The sequence below is a fragment of the Salvia hispanica genome, chromosome 6, assembly GCF_029641045.1.
Source record: "Salvia hispanica isolate PSC_SH4W2 chromosome 6, Shi_PSC_v1, whole genome shotgun sequence".
Lineage (NCBI taxonomy): Eukaryota > Viridiplantae > Streptophyta > Magnoliopsida > Lamiales > Lamiaceae > Salvia > Salvia hispanica.
The window spans coordinates 3,230,518-3,242,985 of record NC_142697.1 but is presented as its reverse complement, the minus strand read 5'-3'; the positions used below and the strand labels follow the sequence as shown (position 1 = coordinate 3,242,985).

The following is a 12,468-nucleotide window of genomic DNA, read 5'->3' as shown; positions in this document are numbered from 1 at the left end:
CAAATCAATGCTTCTATTGTCTCAGTTGTGCCTTTTTTTCACACAAAACACAGTTGCTGTTTGGTTAGCCAGACTTGCAAGAGAGGTAAGTAACATGTTAACATCTAAATTGTCACTTTTCAAAGATTATATTTTGCATTTTGATATTGATTATATGTTGTTGCTATATCTATTTTGTAGGAATTATAGTAATGAAGTTTTGATCTTTTTCAGAAAGGAAAAGAGATAAGAGACTAGTATATAGTAGTAATGGTTGGTAACTACAGGTTTAGAATGGAAGAAAATGATATTGTTGGATCACTCATCTCCAGTGTTGGGAGTTTCATCCAAGACAGGCTGATAGACAGAGAGCAGAGGCTCCGGCACAAGGAGCAATGCGCGGAGAGGTTAGCAGCTGAGAACGCGAGCCCGCACAACGATACAGAGGTCCGTTACTCTGACCAGGCAGTTCTAGCCAATCTTGACTGGGGGATCGATGCTCTTGAAGAGGCAATTAGTACTTCCAACACCGAGACCAAGATGGCTCGCCTCGACTATGCAGAAAAGATGCTGCAAGTGTGCGCGTTGCTGAATTCGACACAGAAAACAGCTGGAGTCCCTAACTCTTACCTCTCAGCTTGGGCTCATTTGAACCTTTCTTACTTGTTCAAGTTGAGGAATGAAGGCCATAGTGCAGTGCTTCATGTTCTTGAAATGTTCGTCGTGGACCCCTTTTTCTCGCGTATTGATTTTGCTCCTGAGCTCTGGAAGTCTATTTTCCTCCCTCACATGAACTCCATTCTTGGGTGGTACACTGAGGAGAGGAAAAGGATAGTGATGGATGTGATCCCGGATGCCTCGGACCTGTCATTCACCGTTGATTTTGATCACTGTTTCGACGAGTCTCTACTGTTATCCGTGAGGCCTGAGCAAGCAGAGAGAATTCAGGAGCTGGAACAGCTCTATGGTCAATCTTTGGATGAGAATACAAGGCTATACGCAAAGCATTATAAGGAATGCATGAACTATGATGCTGCCACAAGCAGGAGGGTGATCCCGATGTTGCCAATCGCAGAGCCTCCCGTGACTCCTCTCCGCGACTTCAGCAGCCGTTCAATTCCAGACTATGTGAAATTTGGTCCAATCTTGCCCAAGAGTGCTGGCTTTGCTACCACTTCTCTTCCAATTAGGTATTCATACTTTTGGAAAGTTTTGTGTGACTAAAAAACAGTGTAGGTAGCTAAACTGATGCTTCGTTTTTTCGATCAGAACGATGGCTGTTTCCACCTTAGGCAATGCAGAAGAGTCTGCCACCTGGGATGTTGTGGTAAGGCTATCCCTACTTGTGCACTTGTCTTCTGTGAATCAATGGATTTGATTTTCATGTCGAAATATTCTCGTTTCTCAGGATGAAAATCCGGAGGAGTGTGAAGATTCTGGTGAAGATTCGGATGGATGTTTAGGAGCCATGGAAAGTTCAAAAGAAAAGGATGATGACATTGTGTCAGTTTTGAGCAGCAGAAGCAACAGATCGTCGAGCAAGGAGGTGGAGAGGCAAAGCCTAAGGGGTACGAGTCGAAGGCAATCTCCTCATAATAGCTCTCCAGCAGGTTCTCCTTGCTCGAGGACTTCATCTCCGAAATCAGCCAGAAGCACAGGAACGATGCAAACATCTATGCTTCGCCTCCTCTCAACCCGTGCAATGGACTCAAACATTAGCCCATCCGACACTGATGAAGAAACGACAGTACGTTCTAAACCTCATCTTACTTCAAAGTAGTTTTTGTATTTTGTGGACTTACACTGAAAGTGGAATAGACAAGCAGGAACAGTTTAAATCTCCGAGGAGAAGCACTCATCACGTGCCATACGCGCTTCCAAAGAGGTTTAACTCAATCAGTTCCTTCTCTTGTACTGAAAGTAGAAATACTGATTTGTGTTTCTGTTTTGCATATCTTGAATTTCAGTTCACTTAATCAAGGTGAAGATTGCAGCCTGAGCTACATATCGTCGCCCTTGACTCCTAAGTCAAGGCCACCAAAGGACTTTGTGTGTCCCATCACTGGCCAGATTTTCAATGATCCTGTCACGCTGGAGACAGGCCAGACGTACGAAAGAAAAGCCATTCAAGAATGGATGAGTCGAGGAAACACAACGTGCCCCATTACACGACAGCCTCTCTCTGCAGCCTCACTCCCCAAAACCAACTATGTCCTCAAGAGGCTGATCACCTCTTGGAAAGACCAGCACCCTGAGCTCGCTCGGGAGTTTTCTTCCCTTGAAACACCGCAAAATTTTTACACAAGCAGCACGTTCCATAACGACATCCCATCAACACTTCCAACCAGTGGAGCTGAGTATAAGCCTCAAAGATTCACAACAGCAGCTGCTACTACACTATCAACGTCGCCAACCAGTGTAATATCTCAAACTTCCAACGAAGCAGTGATCACCGCATTGAAACCTTACATTCTATGCATTTGTAACTCTGAGGACTTGCAAGAATGTGAAGCTGCTGTTTTGGAAATAGTCAAGATTTGGTCAGAATCCAATGTTGGCTCAGGAATCCACTCATACCTATCTTCACCAACTATAGTGAATGGATTTCTCGAAATACTGTCTGCGTCTACGAACAAGGATGTGCTCAAAACAACCATATATATTCTGTCACAGCTGATATGTGCAGATGATCATGTCGGTGACCTGCTCATGAGCATAGACTCCGACTTCTACTGCTTGGCCGATCTGCTGAGAAAAGGACTATCCGAGGCTGCAATACTTGTGTACCTGCTCAGGCCGTCGTTTTCGCAGCTTTCTTCACATAACTTGGTAACAACTCTACTCCATATTGTTTCCAAGAAGAGTGAAGATCATGTTGGTTTTCAATATGCTGTAGCACCCAAAGATGCTGCAGTGGCATTGCTTGAACAAATCGTTTCCGGTGGAGATGAGAGTGAGAGATCACAAAATGCAATGATTGTTATAAAGGAGAATGGGATTCCTGCTTTGTTGAGCTGCCTTAATCGAGCGGATGGAAGAGAGTCGATTGTTTCGATTCTTTTATGCTGCATTAGAATTGATACATCATGCAAGAGCATTGTAGCAAGCAAGATTGAGTTGTCTCCAATTCTTGAATTATTTCATGGTGGAAATGATAGTGTGAGAGGGATTTGCATAGAGTTTCTTTGTGAGTTAGTTCAGATGAGAAGGTACATCACAATTCACAATTCTCAACTTCCAAAATCTATAAACTTTGATATGTTATCCTTTCAAATTTGCAGGAGAACATTTAGCAACCAGATTTTGCAAATAATAAGGGATGAAGGAACATTCAGCACAATGCACACCCTCTTGGTTTACTTGCAAATGTCCCCGATGGTGCAGAAGCCTGCCATCGCTACGCTTCTTCTTCAGCTTGATCTGTTGGTTTGTTTTCCTTCCTTTCATGTAAAACCGAGGCTGACTACTCCTTCGGTTCTTATTCACCGTACCCTTTTGTATCTTAGGCTGCTCCGAGAAAGATGAGCATCTACAGAGAAGAAGCGATGGAAGCGTTACTAGAAGCTCTTCAAAGAAAAGACTTCCCATCTTCTCAAGTCATGGCTCTTGGTACACTGTCGTCTCTCTCCGGACATTTTGGTGGATCTAGGAAGGCGTATATGGAGTGCTGGCTGCTTAAAGTAGCCGGATTCGACCAGCCTTATAATGCTATGATGAGAGGGGAAGAAACAAAGACTGATGAAGAAGAATTTGCTGAAATGGTAAGAAATGGTCTTGTTTATGGCTTATTAGATTTCATTCTTGAATGGTGTATTGAATTTGATACGGAAAATTGTGTAAGCGTAGAGGGAAGAAGAGAAAGCAACAAGGAACTGGGAGAAGAGGATGGCGTTTGTTTTGGCAAACCACGAGAAAGGGTTGATTTTCAAAGCTTTGGAGGAATGCTTAGTAAGTAACTCGATAGAGATCGCCAAGTCTAGCCTTGTGGTGGCTACGTGGCTCGTGTACATGCTCTACAGCTTTCCTGATTGTGGCATAAGAGACGTTGCACGCAAATGCTTGCTCGAGAAGTTCATCAGTGTGCTGCAATCATCGAAGAATCTCGAGGAGAAGATACTGGCTGCCCTCGCCCTGAGAGGATTTGTCACTGAACCAAGTATGATGATCATTATCTTTTTAGTATCAAGCATGAAAAATTATAATCTAAAATTTTAATTTATTTTCATGCATAAGGAGGGCAGAATGAGATGGGGGCGTACGCTAAGAGTATGTGGAAGACGTTGAGGCGGCTTAAGAAGAGTTGCACGGTGGTTCATGATATAATGAAAGCACTGATGAACTTGCCCTATATGGATGCTGTGAGTAGTGTTTTAAACTGTGTTGTCGTTGCGAATTTCCACATATACTCGAAAAGTAAATTTGGTGCAGGCAGAGCTGTGGTGTTGCGTTGAAGGTCCTGAGTTGGATATGTCGATGAATGGGGAAATCCTGTCGATGCTTCATATCAGAAACCGGCTAATAAGCAGCCACTCGGATGGGACTATAAAGGTTAAAATAAATGTGTTTTGTGATTAGCATTGATATTTTTTTTGTGGTGCAATCTCCATATTCATAGTTCTCCTCAGGTATGGGACACTGGAAAGAGAGCTCCGCGGCTGATTCAGGAGGCGCGTGAGCACACCAAGGCTGTGACGTGCCTTTATGTTCCTCCTTCGTGCGACAAGCTATACAGCGGATCATTGGACAAAACCATCAGAGTAAGGCCTTCTACAAGAGTTTTTTGTTTTGTTATGATTGAGCATTTACCAAGATAGTTGTTTCATTTTTTTGTTATTACAACAGGTTTGGACAATCAGACAGGAAGAGATTCATTGTATCCAAGTGCATGATGTGAAGGAGGGAGTGGTGGCTCTAGCAGCCAATGCTAGTGTGGCATGCTTCTCATCTCAAGGAAATGGGGTTAAGGTTTGGGAACTCTAACCATTTTTGTAAAGCTTAATTGCCTTAAAATACATTAATTGCTTCCAAATCAAATCAGACTTGTGGGATAGTAGCAAATCATGGTTTTCCGGCCGATTTCCAAAGTTGCGAGACAGACCATAATTTGAATAAATTTCATGATTTTCGGAGGATTAAACAAAAGTTGTAACATTGTGTACAGGTTTATAACTGGTCAGGTATTTCCAAAAACATTAGCTTCAACAACAAAGTGAAGTGCATGAAACTAGAGGGTGACAAACTCTACTGTGGTTGTTCTGGTTACTCTGTCCAGGTAATATAAATGCATGATACAGTTATGAATAAAAGTTCAAACTCGGTCTCATATATTTGTCCTATTTTTTTTTGGTCCTACACATTAAATAGTGTTAGCTTCTGATCATAAACAATATGAACATGTCCGTCAAAAATTAACCATCAATCGCGTTTGAACTCCAAAACTGATCCCTAACATTTGCAAAAAAAAACCTATTTGGTCCTCTACACATTTTAAGTTGGTTACCTTTTGTCGTAGGCAATATATTTTGGTCAATATTTAACTTATTAATCAGGTCAAAATGCAGTTGACTGTTAATTTTTTAAAATGCAGTTCAAAATTGATGGCACGAGACCAATTTTGAACTTTAGTCTACAATTATTCATCTTTATAGAATTAATGTGGAAGGGGTGATAACAGGAGGTAGATTTAAAGACACATACATCATCATCATTCTACTCCGGCGCCAAAAAAATATTAGGTAAACAAACAATCTACTCCTTGCAAATCCAAGACGGCCTTCTATATGCCAGCGGTTCCTCTGTCGATGGTATAGCCGGAAAGGTACGATACGAGCTCCTCTGTTGTCTAAACCGATATGTACATGTTTGTTTCCCACTAATAAAAATGTGAGATTGGATTAGGTGTTCAAACTGTCTAACAAGGCGGTTGTGGGATCTTTGGCAACTGGTGTGGATGTACAACAATGCAGTGTTAACAATGACTTCATATTCACAGCCACAAAATGTGGGATCATAGAAGTGTGGCTCAAAGAAAGAATCACCAAGATTGCGTACATCAAAATGGACGTGGGGCATGGAAGAATCACGTCAATTGTATCGGACGCCCACGGCCAAAAGCTTTTCGCGGGAACATCCGATGGCAGGCTACAGGTAACATCTTCCACATATTTTAAACCTATGGATTTTTTAGATTCAACTTGCGTCATCGCATCTCAGCATTCGTAGTTTAAGTGGTTTGATGTTTTATCACAGTAAAATCCGTCTAACAGATATTTCACCCAATTCAAACCTCGGGGATAGATTAAAATTTAACAAAAATTCATAATTTTTCCTGCAATTTGACCTAATGATGATGTTTAAACAACACTGAAAAAAGCTAATTTGCCAGGAAAAAAAAAACATGTTATTTAGTCAAACTTTAGCATGTTCCAAAATTTTAAAAATCAATTTAAATCTCACTATAAAAAAATTGTTTGCATATGTAAATTGTTGACGAATTTAAACAAACAGCATCATTCTTTGTATGAATTGATCAACATAGTTCAACTAACACTTTAACTCCACATGTATCCATATATGATTTTCACTACTGATCAGTTTGGCCCAAAAAATGTCGTAGCGTAATTACAAAACAACATCAAATTTCACATTGTTTAGCAGATTTTTAAAGTTTAGGAAAACATGGAACTAAATTCCATAATTCTTTCTAACAAAAATAGTTTGTTCATCATTTGGTATCTGACCCTGTTTGACTGGATTATTGCAGATTTGGAGTTTGGAATAATAAAATTTATGAATCAGCAATTGCGCCAAGCAGATGTCAACACATTAATTTCAAAAAAATTGTAACTTGATCACGATCAACAAGTGCTTATTCTCAACTCAAATTACATGCCAATGCAAGTATATTTGAATTGATATCCAATAACCTAATGTATGATAATTAACTATACTTGTTTAGTTAAGGTAGATATTTTCCTTGTGAATAATGAGATGGGATTAGAGAAAAAAACCCAACCAAAATTGATCAAAAGGGGAAGAATTGATACAGGGTGCTGCATTCATCCCAAAGGCATTGCATTATACGCCCAAGAGTCAAACTTCAGCCCCATTCTAATCACCAATCTAAAACACATCCAATTTCTATTGAAAACATGGATGATTCAAATTTGAACTGAAGCTTTGGTAAAATGTGAAAAATAAAGTAGAGAATGGAATGTGGAAATCCATCAGGAAATTGGAGTATGATAACATCAAAGAAATCAGACGACCGTCGTGAGATTGACATCCAATTTCATCATTTGGTTGCAGAAATTGAAATCAAGAGTTAAAAAAACTAGTAAATATGAGTATTCATTTTGTTGATTAAGAAACAGTAGGATCCAATTTTGGAGTGATAGACGACGACTATATAAGGGAGAGGGACGAGTGAGATTGAGAAAGAAGAGGCGCGTCGATGAATTAGGGTTTTTCCATTTGCTTGTGAAAAATCTTTTTTGCCCTCCATTTCTTTTTAGATAAGTACACTTGTGTGCATCTTCGAAAAATATACACTCCCTCCTCCGATAATAGTCACATTTGGTATGGATAAAAAATAGTAGGTTTAAAAGTTAGTATATATTAATTTTATATTAATTTTATAATAAAATGTGAGTGAAGTGAGTTAGTGGAATGTGAGACATACTTACTATTTATGGTAAAAGTGAAATGTGACTCTTATTATGCGATACACTCAAATGGTAAAATGTGACTCTTATTGTGGTACGAAGGGAATATTCACTCACTTTATATGCCAATCAGGTCAAATGTCAATCAATTGTTAATCCTTGAGTATTATGTCATGTAGATTTCAGTTTTTTGAGTGCAGAAAAAATTACTCCCTTTGTCAACGATTACAAATCCACATTGGATATGACACGGTTTTAAGAAAAATACTCCCTCCGTCCCACTTTAAATGAACCATTTTTCTTTTTGGAATGTCTCACTCTAAATACTAACACATTTCTTAAAATAGAAACATCACTCTCTCTATATTTTTTCTCTTTCTTACTTTATTCTCTTCACTCAACTCACAAAACAACACTAATAAATGCTCCACTTAGAGCATTCACGGTGGTAAAAGCCCTCCCACATCCTTCCCACATTACTCCCGAAAATTCCCCATGTCACATCATTAAGCCCCAAAAACACATTTAGCCCTCCCACAGCCCTACATCATTCAGTCCTCCCAACAACCCTCATATTTTAATTCATTCTTCTATTTTAATTTGTTGATGTTTTCATAGAATAGAACAACAAAAGTAGAAGTTAATTGGAGGAAAGAAAATTATAGAAGTTCATTGAGTTGACATTGATTAAAGTTTTGGAATCTTTGTTGTATTACAATTTCGGAAAATAAATAGTACAACGATAAAGAGACTTCCACATTGTAGAGTACTCCCTCCGTCCCAGAGAAGTTAGCACACTTTCCTTTTTAGTTTGTCCCACAAAAGATGTCATATTTCCTTTTTTGGAAAAAATTCTCTCTCACATGAATATAAAAATTATATTTTCTCTCTCCATTTAACACACAAAACAAAACCTCCTAAAATCTCGTGCCATTTTCAAAATATGCCAATTTCTCTGGGACGGAGGGAGTATTTTATAAAAAAAATATATATAAAAAAATTGCAAAATCGTCCGCGCCGAGCTTGCGCCTTCCCACTCCCCTCCCACGCTCGGCGTCCGCCGTCACCTCAGCGCCCCTCCCTTCCCTTTCGACGGCTCGTCGTCTGCAATGGGTGTCGTGCGACAGAGGGAGTAGTAGAAAGTGTGTGGAAAAAAATTAGTGGGAGTTGAGTCCTGCTTTTATGTACTCCCACTGTCCCGCAATATGAATCATATTTAGTTATGACACAAGTTTTAAGAAATGTAAAGAAAAGTGGGTTAAATAAATTAGTGGAATATGAATCTCACTTATTAGGTCATATTCTAATGCTATAGCACCCTAATCCAAAATTATAACAAAATCTCCACCCTTAGATTTTAAAATGAGTGTATGAGATTAAATCTTACGAATCTCAATAAATAGTAGACAAAATATCAACAAAAGGGTAATATCGTCGTTATGTTATCATATGATAATTTTCGTGAATGTTTTTTTATATCAACATAGTGTATATTACAAATATCAACGATATGACATAAGAATATCAACACTAATACAAGAAAATATCAACACATATTTATTGAGATTTTTACATTGTTTTATTGAGATTTTTTGATGTATTTGTTGATAAAAATCTGGTTATCAACATTTACGAAAACTAAAATAAAAAATATCAAATTTCATCATCCGAACATCGTTGGAACATATGCAATTGAGATCGTTGGAATCCTTATAAAATTATCTTTAATTTGATATATTTTTTGCGAAAAAATAATTTAAATTGAGAAAGTTACGTAAATTTAAGTTTTAAGATAATTTTAATGAGAGAGAATTGACATTAATACCCTCTAATTTTATTTATTAATTTTCTTAATTAAAAATATAATCCATGTGGCATTATTTCAACCACTAGATCTTCTAATCTAATGGCTAAGATTTAGTCTTAGTTTGGGATTGCTAATTAGTTAGCAATTGATCACTTCCTCACTTATATATATTAATTTTATAATAAAATGTAAGTGTAATAAGTTGGTAGGATGTGGAGTATATTTACCATTTATGGTAAAAGTGAAATATAACTCTTATTAAGGGATGGACGAAAATGACAAAACATGACTCTTATTCAAGGACGAATGAAGTATATTACTTTTATAATAAAATGTGAGTGAAATAAAGTTAGTAAAATATGAGATTCAATGCTAAAAATAGTAAAAAGCAAATGGAACACTTATTGATGGACAGATAAAAATGGAAAAATTAGAATGATTTTTAATGGATGGAGGGAGTATGAAATATTGCAATGCTGAAACTCTTTGAATGCAGAACATAACATAATTGCAAATTAACCGTGCAATACAACTATTTACCAATAAAATTTGGGTTGAAATTTTGAAATTCAAATTTTAAAAATAGAACGGAAGTTCATAAGAATCCGTCTATAAATACTCCCTCTGTCCCAAAGACTCATCTCTGTAATATTTTCTCTCTTACATTACACTCTCTCCATTTTAACTATTTATTACTCATTTTTTAAAAACGGATTCGAAAACAATACTATCCCACTACCTTGGGACGGATGAAATATCAAATTCCAGAAATTAGCTTGTGTTGTAGGTGAACGATTTCTCTCTATTATCTAAAAATTTAGGTGAAGAAGAGCAGAAGATGGGAAGAAAAAGTTCGGCAAACATTATCAGCAATAAGATGAACTGGTCGACGATAACCGTATAGAGTTTGAGAATGAGAGGACGACTAACAGAGCATACGACTGGGAAAATGTACATATTTATTAGTACAATTTATTTATTGTATTGATATATTATATTCCGTCCATTCCATAATTGATGGCATACTTGAGAAATGGTACGAGATTTTAGGAGGTGTTGTTTTGTGGGTTATGTGAGAGAGTTTTTTTCCAAGAAAAGGAAATGTTACATTTTTTGTGGGACAAACTAAAAAGGAAACTGTGAATCTATTATGGGACGAAGGGAGTACGTTTCATAAGAACTAATTTTTGTCCGCAGGAGCAGAGAGCAATTGGTTCCGGAGGGACAGATTTGTATGATTGGCCACCCACTATTGTCGTATAGTTGCCACACTTCTCAGGCACAAGTGTGAGGTCTTGGAAGGTGGACTTCTGGCAGGCAGATGATTAGGCCTTCCCTCTTAGCGGATCACTGCATACCCTTATTTAACATTCCTTACAATACTGACGGACCGAGATGTACGTGGCCCTTAGGGATTTCAACCATTTTGCATGATAATTACTACCACTGTGACATTATTCACATACTCATTAAACTAATAATACAAGTATCTTACTAAATGCGTCATAAGAACTTTCCTAAATTTTAATACGTATGTATCATGAAATTAAAACTACCACAATTGACATTTTATATGCCTAATTATTGATCAACCAGCTCCAATTATTAATAATTAAATTGTAAATGTGTTGTCTGTCCATTAACTTTTCGACATGCGTCAAAGACAGAAAATTCATAATTCTCTCATAAATAAAATTCTATTATTGATATGGAGTACCTCACGATTGAATCCCTCCATTCAGTTTTTAATTTTGCAGCATTTTGACATAAAGTATATCAATACCATAGCTGCCACCCAATTTATGTTCCTTTCATCAAACACATTTAGTTCTTTCGCTTGATATCCAACCAAATTTTTAACTACATTGACCTCTTTCTCATTCAAATTTTTTAAATATAGACTCTCCCAAAAGTGATAATGAAAAAAAAGTGCAGAGGATAAAGTGTGCAAGTGAATTTCATGTTCGAAATCATTAGAATTTATCCCGCATTTTTGCTTACAATACCCACCTCTATTCTCTTATGGTGAGGACAATTACAGAGAATAAATCGAGTTTTCCAAATGTATTAAGATTTTCCTTTATCTTTTATCTACTCAACTCATAGAATAAATACACGTATATGACTCTTCAAAAACTAAAGATTCACTCACTATATATGCCATTCGGATCAATTCGCTCGGATTGTCTGATTATTAAGGTCACAAATTTTAACACTAATCCTAAATGTTTGAATTTCAAGCTAGTCTATCGAGTCAAGCTCGAAAAAAATATGTATTTTTAACTAATAATACTATGATTTATTTATATAATAAATGAATACACACAAATGAGTGGCATTTCAAGTCAAACTATATCTAACTCATAGAGGAATGAGATATACTCTCCCGTCCAACAAAATTGATACTCTTTCTATAGAATTGAGGGCTATTTGATTTTTTTCAGAATATAAATTAAAGTCTAGAGCCATAGACTTACCAACTACTTACACCAACTCGTGAGATTAAGGTTAAATTGACTTTAGAATAGACTTTTCAATGCATCATTCTTTCTATTACTTTACTTTCTTTCCGCTTTAACTATTTATTACTCCATTTATCCCACTATAAGAGTCTCTTTCTTTTTTGGGATGTTCCGGTTACTTTTATTTTAAGCAAAAAAGTCTTCTCTCTTAGTACTTTATTTTCCACCCACTTTGTTCTTTTCACTCTTCTATTTTTCCCTCTCTCATTACTTTCCTCTCTATTTTAATTCTTTAAATATCAATATCTTAAATTTTGTGCCAAAATAAGTGACTCATTTATGGCGGGATGGAGGAAACATCATTTTCACGAAATATGTGCAGAAAAAAAGTGTATCATCTTTAGCTGGGAATGGGATGGAGCCACAGATATAGTAAGTACCTCACATTTCAAAATTACCACGGAACATTGGTGCTGCTAACATTTAAACAAATTCCCAATAACTACTTTTGTTGAAATACTTCCCCCGTCCCAATAAATATGAAACATTTGGTTTC

General features: G+C 37.0%; 1 protein-coding gene across 1 annotated transcript; it reads left to right on the top strand.

Annotated features, from left to right (window-relative positions):
• LOC125204365 (putative E3 ubiquitin-protein ligase LIN-1) lies at positions 1-6,928 on the top strand. The gene is made up of 17 exons (XM_048103015.2): positions 1-85; positions 181-1,169; positions 1,249-1,306; positions 1,388-1,726; positions 1,806-1,864; positions 1,947-3,188; positions 3,261-3,405; positions 3,486-3,740; positions 3,826-4,135; positions 4,213-4,337; positions 4,408-4,527; positions 4,605-4,736; positions 4,822-4,944; positions 5,141-5,251; positions 5,654-5,797; positions 5,878-6,126; positions 6,743-6,928. The coding sequence occupies exons 2-17, from the start codon at positions 250-252 to the stop codon at positions 6,758-6,760; spliced, it is 4,350 nt and encodes a 1,449-aa protein (XP_047958972.1). The 5' UTR covers positions 1-85; positions 181-249; the 3' UTR covers positions 6,761-6,928.
• The last annotated feature ends 5,540 nt before the right edge of the window (positions 6,929-12,468 follow it).